Genomic DNA, 15,965 nt, shown 5'->3' with positions numbered 1-15,965 from the left:
CACAGTATAGAACTGCTGAGATTACACACCCAGATATATTTTATATACCGTATTTGCTTGATTATAAGACGAGGTTTTTTTCAGAGCAAATGCTCTGAAAAATACCCCTCGTCTTCTAATCGGGGTCGTCTTCTAATCAGACCTCAAATAGAGGTCTGATTATGAGACTAAGATCCAGATCCCCCGCACCGCTGCAGGGGACCTGGATCCTCCTGTCCCCCCCCCCATTTAACACCCCCCCACACACACACTTACCGGTGCTTCCTGCTGTAGTGCCGGGGCAGCGGGTTGACATCTACGCGATCCTCGTAGACAACGTCCGCTGCAGCCGGAAGGAGGTGTGGCTAGCAGCGGGGGTTGTCTGCGTCCGTCGCGCATACCTTCCCCGACTGTCAGAGATCAGAGTTCCCCGCATTTCTGGAATGCCTTATACCCCTATATGCCACTCTGGCACTTAGGGGGTTAAAAGGCATATTATGGGGCAGAGTGGCATATAGGGAGGTATAAGGCATTTCAGGAGGCAGAGTGGCGTTAAGGGAGCATTTAATAGAGCACTCTGCCTCCTGAAATGCCTTATACCTCCCTATATGCCACTCTGCCCCATAATATGCCTTTTAACCCCATAAATACCAGAATGGGATATAGGGGTATAAGGCATTTCTGGAGGCAGAGTGGCACATAGGGGGTCAAAAGGCATACCATGGGGCACAGTGGCATATAGAGGATTAAAAGGCATATCATGGGCCACAGTGCCATATTGGTGTGGCAAGCCTGGGGGCAGATGTGCGTAACTGGGGGACAGGTTGGAAAATACAAGGAAATAAAAACAAAAAAAATATTTTTCTCAATCCTAGCTTTTATTTCAAAAAATAGTTTACATGAATTAATATTTACTGGTAAAACTTTTTTCCTTTAGGGTCGTCTTATATTCAGGCTTTTTCTTTTTTCCCTAAGTTAATATTCAGATTTTGGGGGGTTGTCTTATAATCAGTCATATTAGACTTGTGCACAGGGCCCCAAATCATTTCATACAAATTTTCTGTATCCTTTTTGGCTCATTCAATTTGGACAACAAATTCTGTTTACTGCCTTTTCGGAAATGGGGGGTTTATTCGGAAATGAAATTTGTTGTCCCTCAGACCTGTCTGTGCCTCCTACACTCTCACCCTGCCTTGTATTAGCCCTCGTCTGCTCACTCACCTTCACCAGCCATTTTCCAGCCATGTGAAACGGCCTCATAGCAGAAGAAGCTTGAAGCCCACAGAACCCCTGGGATTTTTTTTTATTTAAGAAAGAAAAAGTATTTGCTGTATTAGCTGATACTTAATAAGCACCACTTGTTACATTTGTTGGACCCACTTGAACCACCTTAACCACAGTTTGTTTAAGCCAGCCTGACCTATTTTGGCAACTGTGTGGGAATCCCCATTGCACAAAAAAATACTGGCTTTTGCATTGCTGGGATTTTACTTATGCTGGCACCGGCTTCAAAACACTGATCACTGGCACCGGCTGGGTGGCAACCCTAACTTTATGAAAAGGTTATATAAAAATATTCAACCTTGGATTAAGAGTAAATTGTTACACATGGAGCACAAATAAAGCTCTATTTTAAAGCAAAAGTTTAATTGACCTTGAAAACATTTTTACCAGCTAGTCTTCTGGACTAGTTATGCAGTTGAACAGTTGCTTTCAATTATCAACTGATCAATTGGTAGAAAAACATGTAATCATGTTTGGGGATTCTACGTTCTAGAATTCGGAATTTGGGACCATTTGGTATCCTTTGAACTAAGACTGTTAAGTGTGTTTTGTATTTCTCTAAATAATATGTAAAAAAGCAAGAAGCCTTGTTGATGGCAGAGCAATGCCTTACAAGTTATCCAAAAATCATGTCATGGTCCTCACTGGTCTAGACATCCCATAATTAGTATATTCCTCAAATATCTTGTCTATCTTTTAAAATCGAATACCTGTTTTACCCACTATTGTTGTTAGTATGGTAGTATGAATATTTCATTTTTTTGTGCCCTACTGCCATTGAACTATAAACTCCTCATTAGAATAATTGCCTTCTGTTAACTTTGGACACTTCCAATTACACACAGCTTTTAATTATTTATTTTTCTTTCTTTTAATGATGCATGCGAACCACATTTTCTTTGTTTTTATATTTATTTTTATTCTCTGAATTTATATCAACCTATATTTACCTTATACTATATATATATATATATAATTAAATTAAAGCTTTACACAAATCGAAAACCATTTACTTTATTTTTTTATTATTAATATAACAATAATTCACCTATTACTTACCTAAATTACTTTTTACTGTTTAATTATCTAATGAAAAGGGATAGAAAGGCAGAGAGAAAAAGATAGATTAGACTGTAGTGTTTGAGGAAGTTTTTCAGTTTATAGTTAGCGTGTATATGTATATATACATATATGTAAAAAAAATACTGTACTGCAATATAAAATAATACCTTTTTTTATAGGACTAAATAGTCCTACATAGGACTACACGCACACACATACACATATTTATATATATATATTATATATATATATATACACATATATGTGTGTATATATATATACATATATATATATATAACCCAATGTGGACTCTTCACAGGAGTATTTTAGCAGCGTTATCATAAAAAGATGTTAAAATTAAACTATGAAGGACAGCCCCATCCAACTTTATATTTTTAATGTGTTAGATGTGAAATTAGACTGGTGCAAAGGTTTAAATGTGGTCATATCACCCTAGCAACCTCTGGAATGTTCCTCCTGATTAGGCCATTACATTGGCTGCTATGGTGATAAGACCACTTGTCAAACTATGTACCAGAATACATTTTTTAATATACCTTTAAATAATGTAAATTGCCGTTTAATAAAATCATTATCGTTTTTATCTTTAAATCAGTGACCTTACCTCATTTGTCTGATTGCTTCTTTTAAATGAGCACCTTAATGTTCTATAAATAGTATCCGCAAATGTTATATTCCAAGTATTTTGCATTTTAATACAGTATATTAGAATGTTTTTTTTCCAAATGTGATAAATAGTATATTCTGAAAAATAACTATTACATAAAATTTCTACTTTCTTTAGGAATCATTGTGAGGTCAAGTTTGAGTGCGCTAATAAAATATGTCATGGCTTCTTTCAGGTAGTAGGTGTGACCTTGAAGAAAAAGTGGTTCAGTCTTCCAAAAAGTGACTTGACCCCAATTTTGGTGGGTTTCTTTATCCTACGGGAGAACAGCTCACTTGCATGTACAGCTATATATGTATTCTAGATTTGCTTTTTCATTCGTAGGAATGATTTAGTGTTTGCACTTAGAAGCATGCTGCTAGATATAGCAAAGTCGTAGATTCTAGATTTAGAATGTCATTGAACATACAGTAATTTTCTACTAAATATATAGTGAATCTGCTGTTTCCAAGGCCAATACTTGCAGTGTTGTTATTTATCTTAATGGTGGAAGTCCTTTAATAACATAGCATGAGTCAAACTGACACTTTATTACTGCTTACATTTTTTTTACAGAGGAAAATATATTTGTGTTACTTCACAGTGTTGCTAATTTGATTTGAGGGTCAGAGACAAAAATAAATATTAATAGTTTTGGTTAATGTTTAGATTAGTTGAAAGCCAATTGGTAGTTCCCCATATATCAGGGAACTACAGCAGGGCAGCCATCAGAAATCTTGGGGCCCCCATGACTGTCCCACTGGACCACACATTGCCTCACCATCACTCCGTCTTAAGATCTTTCCATAAGCACACCTTATGAGAACAGGGGCAAGCCTAGGGTTAGTGGTGGCTGGGTGCAGTATTCCTTCAAGGCCCCACTATTACTAACACACATACATACTAACACCCAGACTCTTCTACAATACACTTACATACATATACATTCTTTCTAATGCTCCTTCTCTCCCCCTTCCAGGCTTCATTGACCCTAGGCTCACCCCTGACACTCCAACTCCTTACGCTGACACACAAACTCATGATAACATCTTACATTGACACTCACACATGTGCATGCTAACATGAAATACTAACACGCACACATTCATGCTAACTCCAAACACATACACATTCTAACACCATACCATAACAGACACACACATGCAATCTTCATATGCCCACAAACATTAACACTTTACAGTAACATGCACAAACATCCTAATGTCGTACACTCATGCACAGTCATGCTAACCCTGCTAACAACCCTATAATCAATAAATACCAAGACACAATAAAGCAGCACTCATTTATAAAACCTTTCTAAATTGGTGAGCTAAAATGCAACCATTCTTAAGTTCAGTAATCGTGATCAGGCTAGCTAAGTATGATAAAAGTCATTGTATAATAACAGCAGAAGGGCCTTTGTTTACTCAATATTCATCTGGTCGGATGCCAGCAATGTTTGAATCAAAATGAATAGCCGTGAATGATGAGTGACAGGACACATTCTAATGCTGGTCTCACATATAAGTCCATTTAGTAAATGAACATGTGGCTTAATTAATAAATGGGTTTTCAAGTTTAGATATTCCCTGACATTATCACTGAGTTTTTTTTGTCACACAGACATAACAGAAAATGGTAAATGCCCTATCAAAATGACTTTTGAAGTTTATTTTGCCTACTTTTGCGAAACATAACACAATTTAATGTATAAATAAAACATTTGATTTGGCATCTATCATCACCAATCCACCTCCCATCTCCGTAAAGGATAAATTACACGTTACTGGACGTAATGGCGCCCCTAAACAAAGTATGTGGCCTTTGTAATATGCAGATTCCCAGTGCAGAAATCATCAAGAACAGAGGAATCTTTGGAATCAGTTACCCCAATAATATCTGCATAAAAGCCCTAAAGAGTTTGAGTATGTAGCTCTCTGAACAGAAGGATAATCAAGCTATTTCCTCACAAGAACTGGAAGACATCCTTATGAAATACCCAGATTGTAATAATTAAACAATGAACTGCTTGAAGGGTAGGCATTGCCATTTGAATGCATTGCAACTTTGTAGATTTTATAGCACTCTAGGCTATACTAGTGTTTCTAAGCATGTTTTCACTGTATATTTCACTTTATCCACCACAGGATTTGTATTGCAAGTAATGTGGAATGTAGTGTGCACGAGCTACAGCCTTAGTATACCACGTGCAGGATTAATTATGTACTCTTGTATAAAGAAAGTGCAGCACTGTGGGACATCACTGAACATTCTTTGGTAAATCTGGTGTATTTTAATTAAGTAAATGTGTAAACTGCTTACATTTCAGCTGTAATCATGTAATGACCTAGATGTATGATGTAATATATAAAAAAAAAATGGCAAAATAACTATAATGCAATATTCCAGTAACATACAGACTCTGCTAATGAAATCTATTCCTGGAAGATTGATTAAAAATACAAAACAGAACATCAGATTTCTCAAAGGAAATATATCTAGTAAAACTATTGGGCGATGAAATTAAATATCAATGAACTAAAACATTTCAAATTATTTACTGTTTTACATTTCCCTTTATCCCATTTAACTTTACTTGATTTCTTAAAAATGAAAGAAACGTATGTTAAATAAGGTGTATTCGCTTAGAGGACCAGCGTGAAGCCTTAACAGTGATGTCTTAATTGTTTACGTTTTGGTGGCATGCAAGGGTCCTAGAAATACATATTTACATACATATATATATATTTTAAAACCTATTGAACCAATCTGTTAAAAACCGCAAACATAGGGAATTTATAAACATGAGGTTAAGAGTGAGGTTGGAGAATCTTGCTGTTCAACAGTGGTATTATACTAAAAAAACAAGCCCTGCATACATTAATAATATTTAATCCAGTATGATAAAGGGTAGAAACAATAGAATAAATAGTATAAAAAGTGATACTGGTGCAAAGTTTGAAAAGTTGTCTAATCTCCATAGGATCTAATGGAGGGCCCCTTCTAAACATAGAATACTGGGCCAGAATCAATATTTAAACACATAACTCCAATATATTTAATATCCATGATGAGGGCCAGGTAGCCGAGCACAATATTGTATTTCAGTATTGTGCTAGAGTTGGCCAACTGTGCACCATCAGTAAAATATATCAAGTTAAGTTAATTAACCTATCTAAATTTGTCAGCTTTCTGATAAAGAAAGGTTTTTTGATAAAAAGCCCCCGTAGACTCCCAATTTTCCCAGGAAAGAAAAAAAAAAAATAATGCCTGCCATTTTGTCCCTTACAGTTGGCGCTTGGTTAAGTTTATACAAGCCTATCCTCCATTGGTCATATCAGAAGTAACCATGTGTCTTCCCCTTGGATAGGTCCACCTTCAACTTTAATAATACACAGAACACAAAGCAAAGGGCTATAGGTCTTGGATTTTCCAGTCATTTTAATCTGCAACATTTTGTTCTTCATGTTTCATTATATTGAATAGACAAAGGTTCTCGAAACAAACTTGTAACCCATGAAGCATAACACTGTGACATCAGCTCACTTTTCTAACAAGATCCAATTTTCCTGACATGAGTCGTTGTTGATTTCACTGTTGTAGGGGAAAAGCTCTAGGGCGGCAGATAAGGCTGTTGCCATGGTGATGAAGGAGATACCGAGACTGCCGTCTGCAGAGGAAAAACCCCTCCTTACTATGAAGTCACAGGTGGGCGGCACAAGGATACCAGGAAACTGACACATGCAACTGGCTCTTAGCGGAGGTCTGAAGTGCCAAGAGTACCCAGTGTTTTTGAAAGCCTTATAAAAGAATTACAATTCGGCACACTCTGTGCATCTGTACCAGTTATTATCTCATATTTGAGAAATTAACAAGATCCTATCAGATGGTGACATTTAATTAAATCAAATGCATGGACCAGATGCGCGCATGGGCACAATCTGCATATGTCAGTTTCCCAGTGCAGTGATTTATGTGATAATATATGCAATTTTAATGTTATATTGTAAAAGAAAGTAAAGCAAATATAAGGATTTTGACTATTAATAAAGTACACAAAAAGGTGAGAAAAATGTAGAAAAGATCTACAACTTACTTTGTTGTATGTATATATATGTATATATATATATATATATATATATATATATAAGGGAGAGAACCAAACAGATCACAGTTTATATCATCCTGATATGTTACCACCAAGAACAATTGCCACAAAATATGTGGCATCTATTTGAAGCTCCACAAGTTGCTTCGCCACACAGAAAAAATAAACAAAAAAATACAAAAAATGCATACATTATTGCTATCGTATTTGCTAGATTATAACTAGATTATGACCCTGATTATAAAACAACCTGCCCAAATTGGAATATTAATTTAGGAAAAAAACAAAAAGCCTGAATATAAGACTATCCTATAGGAAAAAAGTTTTACTAGTAAATATTAGTTCACATGTAAGCTATTTTTTACTTTTTAATAAAAACTATGATTGAGAAAATGTATTTCCTTTTATTTGCCAACCTGCCTCCCAGATATTTCACTCTGCTCCCCAGATATGCCTTATACCCCCTATATGCCACTCTGCCCCCTAGACTTACCAATCCATCCCCAGACTTGCCCCCGTGCTCCAGACTCCCTGGTGTTTTGTGGGGGCAGCCGGTGGACATCTGCCCAATGCGCATAGAAAATCTCTGCTGCTGCCCGGCACTTCGACCAAGACAAGGAGTGTCGGAAGGTCATGCAGCCCTAGCGGAAGTGCCGGGCAGCCCATCATGCAGGCGTTCACCGGCTGCCAGAGAGGGGGATCCAGGAGCCCTGCAGCACTGCGGGGGATCTGGATCTTAGTCTTATAGTCAGACCTCTATTTGAGGTCAGATTATAAAACGACCTCAAATATAAGACGATTTTTCAGAGCATTTGCCTGTCTTATATACGAGCAAATATGGTAAGTAACCCTTATAAACATATAGTATTTCCCGTTCATATATAGCAGGTCACATCAGGGCTCCCTGGGTTAAAACAGTCCCTTGGTAGTATTGCTCATCACAGTTTTTCTTTCCAGAAAAGAAAGCATATAGGAAAATGAACTCTATTATAACCTGTGTGAACACAGTAATGTGTTCCTTTTTTTTGCAGAACAGGCAGGTGTTTTGGTCTCTGTAGAAGGTCATATCATTAGAGCTTTTTGCCTTCATGACATTCTGAGTATAAATGGAAGATTAATACGGCAAAATGCCAAAAGTATAGCAGGCTGGTTATACACAGACATACATAACCAGAGAACACCTGTCAGCTCCAGTACAGGTGAATAAAATATACTACATGAGTCTTTCTTGTCCACATAACATGACGTCTTTCTATTGTAGGACATCTAACATCAGATGATGCAGCCTGATAACTTTTTCAAACAGATAGATCTATTGATTATTTTCTTTGTAAAAGAAATCAATGATAAACTGTCATCTATAAAAATATGTCTTATCCTATGACATGTCAAATCTGTCATTATGCTTTTTAAAAGCATTTAACAGATTTCAATTTAACTACTGTACAACTTATGAAAAGGCACTGAAAGCACAAATCTGCCTCTTTTCCTTTCCCGACTTCACCACTGTTTTGCGAAATAGGTTCATATATTTAAAAAGAGCATAGGTTCACAATGTTAGTTGTGAAATAATTTAAAAATACCGCATAGGTAACATCACATATGTGACAGTTTCTCTTAAAGTGAAATCTACAATGTTTCACATATGTATGTATGTATGTACAGTATGTATGTGTTTGTAGATATGTCTATATCTATCAATCTATCTATCTATCTAGATAGATAGATACATATAGATATATCTACACACAGTATATGGACAAAAGTATTGGGACACCTGACAATTACACCAACAGGGACTTTAATGACATTGTATTCTATATACACAGACATTAATTTGTAGTTGGTCTCCCCTTTGCAGCAATAGCAGCTTCTACTCTTCTGTGAAGGCTTTCCACAAGTGTTTCTGTGGCATTTTTTGCCCGTTCAGTAGAGCATTTGTAAGGTCAGGCACTAATGTTGGAGGAGAAGGCCTGGCTATCAATCTTTGTTCCAGTTCATCCCAAAGATGTTCGATGGGGTTGAGGTCAGTGCTCTGTGTGGGCCCCTAAACTGTTCCCACAAAGTTGGAAGCATAGCATTGCCCAAAATGTCTTGATATGTCCCTTTCAGAATACCAAGACATTTTCCAAAATCTTGTGGAAAGCCTTCCCAGAAGAGTGGAAGCTGCAAAGGGGAGACCAACTACATATTTATGTCTATGTATTTAGACTGCAATAAAAGTCCCTGCTGGTGTAATGACCAGGTGTGTGTGTGTGTGTCTGTGTGCTTTATATTAAATGTAAATAGCTGCTACCTATGGCTATCATGCATCTTCCTCCTATTAAATAAACATGTCAAATATCCACTGCGATGCATGATGGATATTTAAGCTTGCATTATTATTTAATCTGTGTCATATTATGGGCAGGAAGTAATTCTAAGATAAAGTTTTATTATGAAAATGTTTTACATTTATAAAAGGACAGATTGAGACCATTCAGGGCCCTGGGCAACAAAAAGTCATGGGCCCCCCATGGGGATGCCCCTCCCTTAGCCATACCCTATCATGACCACAGCTCTTCCTGTTAAGTCCATCCCTAGTGGTTACATCCCCACATATCTAATTTGTAAAGTATGTGTAGTAATAAAAAGTAACATTTAAACGGTATATAGTTATTAGTAAATATATATTCATATGGGCTGCAATGGAAAAGATTATGAAACAATATAAGGCTTCTCAAATAGAATTTTTTTTTCCAAATATGAATTCACCAAACGTATACCCTAAAACTTACAGGAGAGGAACAGTATATTGGCTTGGCTACTGTTTTGACCTACAAAACTACCTATTTACGCACCCTTCGTAAGAATGCGGATGCATGCGCATTGAAGTTTTAACTTCCCTGACTCATGGAAGCCCTTTTGATCAGTCACAGCAGGACCATTTAATAAAAGTAAGCCATGGCAGCCGTGAAATAGTGGTCGGACGGCTCCCTACATTTAATGGTCAGACAACACTGCTTTCTATAATAGCAACCCCCCACACACATAAAAAACTGAGGTCCAAAGTTACCGCTCAGTCTGTTCTGCAAAGGTAAATGGATTTAAATCATCTGCCTTTAAGCCTCTATTTCTGCAAATTCATCAATTACTTAATCAAAGCTATATTTATATTGACTATATACTAAGCAAGACATTGATGGTGATACAGCATAACTCCCATAACTATGTACTGATCCAGATACACACAGTATTACAGCACGACTCCCATTACTATATAATGAGCCAGACACAGATGGTGGTACAGCACAACTCCTACCACTATATACTGAGCCAGACATTGACAGTGGTACAGCATAACTGCCATCACTATATACTGAGGCAGACACAGATGTTAGTGCAGCATAACCCCCATCGCTATTTACTGAACCAGGTACTGGTGGTGGTGCAACATAACTCCCATCACTTAATACCTCAGGGACTGATGGTGGTACAGCATAACTCTTATCACTACATACTGAGCTAGACATTGATGGTGGTACACCTTAACTCTCCTCACTTTATACTGAGCCAGTCACTGGTAGTGTTTCACTATAATTGCCATCACACTCTCACTTTTCATTCTCATTCTTTCTCACACTCTGACAATGTATCCCTAACTTTCCCGCATCCCTTTCTCCTTTCCCACAGCTCCTCTTCTTCTGTCTTTCTTCTTGTTTTGTCTTCTGGTCGGGGGGTGCAGCTTCAGTGCTGAGCACCAGCATTTGACATCATATTCCCGCGTTCAGCATCAGCTGACAGGCATTGGAAAGGAGCAGGATACAGAGGTTTGTATGAACAGACCTCCCGCTCCCTTGATTTTGGGACAGTTAGAGTCCCCATGATCATTGGGGAGTCATGATCTCCCCAACCGACCCTGCCCCTCCTGCATTAGGCAGAATAGTGCCCCCTCCCGCTCGGTACACCACTGGCGGACGGGCCCCGACCCTTTCTGGCCCTTGATCTGTGTCAGGGTGCCCACTGTACATTAAGAACTTTGACTATATATAATTAATTTATAATAAATACTTTACTAGTTAAAAAAAACAGTATATTTAGTACTCCATATAAGCATTCTATGTACTGAAGGCTCTGTAATATCTCCTTTTCCCACCTACCCTCAACTAGTCACATCCAGGTCTACCTCCATGCCTCTACATATGGAGAAGGAAAGGGGAGACATGATCAGCTCCCGGGTATGTGTGTTGTTGTAGTTCCTTACTTTGCAACTTCTTAAGTATTAAGCATGATCTTTATTAATAAAGTTAATGTTTTCTGTGCAGTAACCCTCTGCATGATATGTGTGTGTGTGTATGAAATACACAAAAGAAGCAAATAATGAAAGGAAATATACATTTAGTAAATATAAAATGCCACAGAATAAATAGTACAAATACAGATTACTTAGTCTATGGTCAGTATGAAGTTTGTATTATGCCTGGACCTCAGTCAATTTTTATTTAAGCATATTTTGATGAAAGTGCTAGCTGTCTTAGAGGTGTTAATTGAAGGGGGGTAACTTTGAGCCATATTGGTTGGCTGATGAACCCCTACCATAATGGTCAAGAAGGAGGAAGGTCACAGAAAAGCTTCTTTCACTTTTTGACCTATTCCCTCATCTCTCTCACACCTCATTTGAGGTCCATGCTGTCCAGCTTTTTAATAATCTCATCTCTTTACTATTGCTGTTGTAAACCATTTCCCCCTGGCCCTGCTAATATCTTTCTTGACCACTTCTGCTAATGGCTTGCCCACTCCTCTGATGTCCCTTCTGTCATCATTGGAGACTTCAAACTCCCAGTAGATACCATTTTAGGTACCGTGCTATTAGGATTTCTATCCATTACATCATCCTTTGATCTCATGCAGAAACACTAACTAACCTACTCACAATGACGGTCACACTCTAGACATTATTTTTGTGTTCTCTCACAAACCTAATTCCTCTTTCCCCCTCTCTGACCCCCCACTGCCCTAAACTTGCTACCTTTCTCTATAACTCCACCATTACATCTGCTCTTGAGGATGTAGCCCCAACTACTACTCGCTCTTTACAACACTCATGTTTCCAACCCTGGCACACAGTTGGCAGAAGTCTCATTCTATGTCTGACTTCCTATACTATAAATCCATGCTTTGTTCCTACTACTCTGCTCTTACCCCTGCTAAGGAATCCTACCTCACCTCCCTTATCTCCTCCTTACAACCCTAAAAACCTCTTCAGTACTTACAATTCTCTTCTTTGCCCTATCAGATGTAATATATATGCACAGTCCTCCTGCTCCCTTTGCCCTCCCTCTGACTTTGCACCCTCCCATGCACTGAACTCTCCTTCCTCTTCAACTCACTGAAGATGAAGTTCATGTTCACCTTTTTTCCTCTTGTCCAACCACATGTCCCCTTGGTCCGATACATTCTCATCTTACCCAGTCTCTCTCATGTACTCTTTTCCCTACACTAGCTCATATCTTCAACCTATCCCTCTCTACTGGATCTGTCCCACTCTCTTTCAAGAATGCTACAGTAACTCCTGTTTTGAAAAAGCCCTCCCTGGACATGACTGATATGTCCAACTAATGTCCCATCTCTCTACTTTCTCTCGCCTCTAAGCTTCTTGAAAGAATTGTTTACACCCACCTAAGTTTCTTGACTCCAGCTCCTTACTTGATCCTCTTCAATGTCTCATAAAATGACATCTTCATCTTTAAAACATTGGGTAAACTGGTGATGACTTGAATATTCATGGACACCTGTTTATGAGCGCAAGGAATATGTAAAGTGGTGGTTATTTTTTTATCCACAAACACCAAGATGCTTCGGGGTCAACAATGCTGAGAAAAAGACTGCATGAAGAACAAAAGCTAGAAAAAGCACCTTGGAAATAAAGAGTGGGTACTGGAACTTGGTTAGCTTCACCAGTTCAGTTAAAAAGTGGAGGTAATAGTTGAGGGATGAGCAGCACTATCACAATATAAGCATCACAATATAAGCACATATTTAAAGTGGGATGCAAGGATGCAAAACACCCACTTGGGAGGTATGTATTTTGACAGTAATGCTCATTTTTAAAACAAATATAGTTTCATAACAAGCAATAAATTAGAATATTTTTTTCTCTTTCCCATACAGATAAAAATATGAGATTGCACTAATTTTTTTCTCATCATCTATACAACTATTTAAACAATAATTTGAAAGGACAAAAAGATTACCTTTTAGCTTTTGCAGGTGAATTATTTTGATTGACCCTTTTCAGCTGCATATATTTATACTTGCTAGAAAAATACCACTATGACTAGATTCCTATGACCTGTTGCTGACTCTTTACTGTTTTGATTTCTGAAAAGCTGCACTCGTTTGTAAGCTTTGATGTTATATGGAAAACAAAATGTGAAAATAATAAAACATGTAAACTTGAAATGTTATACACCCAACAAATGATATCCTTCTTGTAATATGTAGCTAAAATTGAATACAAATGCAAAAGAGATAAAATAAAAAGGAACGATAAAAAATAAAAAAAAATGAATGTTTTTCAGGGAAAAGGGCTATATCACATACACTGTGTTTTTAAACCTTTTAATCAAGTGAGGGATAGGAACATTTTACACAGTTCAAATCTGATACAACATAACTTTTTCCCCACACTGGTGTAATGCAAGGAGGAGAGTTTTTAATCTGCTTCTATTACGTGACCCCTAGCTATCTTCCGTGAAGCTCTGCTTCTCCTCTGATTTCCTGACATTGTCGATTCGTGACTTAGATACAACGTGAATATCTCATTTAGAGAGCATCATTTCTAAAAATAGACTGTCCAAAGGACACATTTGATCTGTGTTTTTGGTCCATGATATGTCCCAGAAATATCCAGTCGTTATGTACTTCTGCAGGCTTAATGAAAACTAAATCCCCTAATAAAAGATTAAAAACACAATTTAATTATTGTTACTTATCCAATCCTAGTTACCTAGCTCCGAATTAGAAGAGAAATAAGATGCGCCTTTGTTCAGTGCATATCAGTATAAGGATTTGCTGTTGTCATGTTCTGCTATATATACGCTTTTCGTAGAGGCTACATGGCTAAAACTTCATCTTTTTTTTATCAATAAACATATTGTAGAACCATGTTAGATTATTCCCATATACGTATCATCTATCATTTCTGCTATGATATATCATCCTAGTAAAGTGATGGACAACTCTGGCACTACAACTACCAAGTGACTTGCCGAGAATCACAAGTGCTGAAATGCCAAAAGCAGCCATCCATGTTAAAATTTTCAGTTGTAAAAATAGAATGGGGGTCCTATCAGCAGGATCTTTCTGTTGGTTGCTGTGGTGATAAGACCACTTTTTGTAGAATGTATCAGAGTCACTTTTTTTTATACATAACCCCATACGTGTATGTGGCACAGTTGCCTTCTAACTTCTTTTTTTAACAAACTATAATCGGGTTATATCTGTTACCTATTACTCTGACTACAGTGGCTTCTTTTTGGTATTTTTTTATCTCCAGCTGGTGAATGAACAACAAGAAAGCAGACCCCTACTGAGTCCATCAATTGATGACTTTTTGTGCGAAACCAAATCAGAACCAAAGGCCAGGCCAGTAACTTCAAATACAGCAGGTAATTGTAAACTGTAATCAATTGTTGTCTCTTGGATAGAGTAATCCCTTCTAGCAGCTTTTACTCACAACCAATTTATAGGAAAGAGGAATTGCTGTACACAATGTGTAGCACTATAATTATAGAAACCAATTTGTGTTTAGCAGATCGGCGACAATATTGTGCAGACTTTACAAAACATATGTGTTGTTCCAGGGGATTATGAGTTCTGTTGTAAAGAGAGGCTTTGGCAGAATTCTCTGTTTTCACCTATTCACCCAAAAGAGCAGGCCGTTGGGTTGCCTCTATTGCCAGTCAGGCCCTGGGTAGATGCCACCTATGTTGATGCTCTTTGTCCTAAATTGCCTATCCCGTTATCCATTGGATTATAACTTTGCATGTTAAATACCCTATTTGACATTAAATAGTTCACCAGCTTCAGAAATTCTGAAGTATCTATTATTTTTTTGTCTGATGCAGAATTTTACATTACTTTTTATTTATTAAAGGGTAGCAGGAATATAAGCATCATCATTATACAAACAAATGAAAGTTGCTCTAGGTATAAGGCTTTTGGCCACATTATGTTTAAATAATCACTCTTTTGCTAACACTGACTTTGTTGGCATCCATTAATAATAACTGAGCCATGTAACTGCACAACTGTTTTACTTGAATTTACTATTCCACGATGCCCCAGATGACCAGGACCGGCATCTGCAAGAAAGTGTTGTGCTTAAATTTTTAATTTGAGAGGCTGTCTGATGCCCAGATAAGTCCATATGTATAAATACACATAGCTGTGACTGTCAATTTGGTAGGTTTGTTTCATTTTATTGCACAGAAATTATCTACAGCAATAAAACTGTATTGCAAATCCAGGCATATCTGCCATCTGAAACAGTTTGCTCTTTTGTGTTTTATTTATTTCTTTAGCTCATATTCCCTGGAAGGACCTTGATATTTTTAGATCTGATATCTAGGTTCCATGAAGTTTCTCCGACAGTCGTTTTCATATATGCTAGTGGCTTGTATAGCTAGGTTGGCAGATTTAATGAATCTTTTCTTCCCCACTATTAAACTAATCAAAGAAATATACAGCATTCAAACTGTAAAATTATTTTATTAGAAAAGCAAACAATTATAATAGCCTAACTTATTTCCCAGTAGTTCACGCTTAATGAAGCCTTTACCAGCCCCCTAGTTACTAATAACAAGCTGCCGGATCAGACCT

At 37.4% G+C, this 15,965-nt stretch overlaps 1 protein-coding gene across 1 annotated transcript in view; it reads left to right on the top strand.

The window, feature by feature from the left end:
* Positions 1-3,191: 3,191 nt before the first annotated feature.
* The window catches only part of LOC149300427 (PEX5-related protein-like), a 43,534-nt gene continuing 30,760 nt past the window's right edge, over positions 3,192-15,965 (top strand). Inside the window, exons 1-3 of the mRNA XM_089485342.1 lie at positions 3,192-3,254; positions 6,599-6,703; positions 14,641-14,752. Of these exons, the coding sequence (XP_089341468.1) occupies positions 6,635-6,703; positions 14,641-14,752 (181 nt within the window). The 5' untranslated portion in view covers positions 3,192-3,254; positions 6,599-6,634. The remainder of the gene's footprint in view (positions 3,255-6,598; positions 6,704-14,640; positions 14,753-15,965) is intronic.

This window comes from Sceloporus occidentalis, unplaced genomic scaffold (genome assembly GCF_023333645.1).
Source record: "Sceloporus occidentalis isolate IW3139 unplaced genomic scaffold, rSceOcc1.0.p SCAF_25, whole genome shotgun sequence".
Lineage (NCBI taxonomy): Eukaryota > Metazoa > Chordata > Lepidosauria > Squamata > Phrynosomatidae > Sceloporus > Sceloporus occidentalis.
Note: the sequence above shows the minus strand (reverse complement) of the source record. Positions and strands in the feature narration are given on the sequence as shown.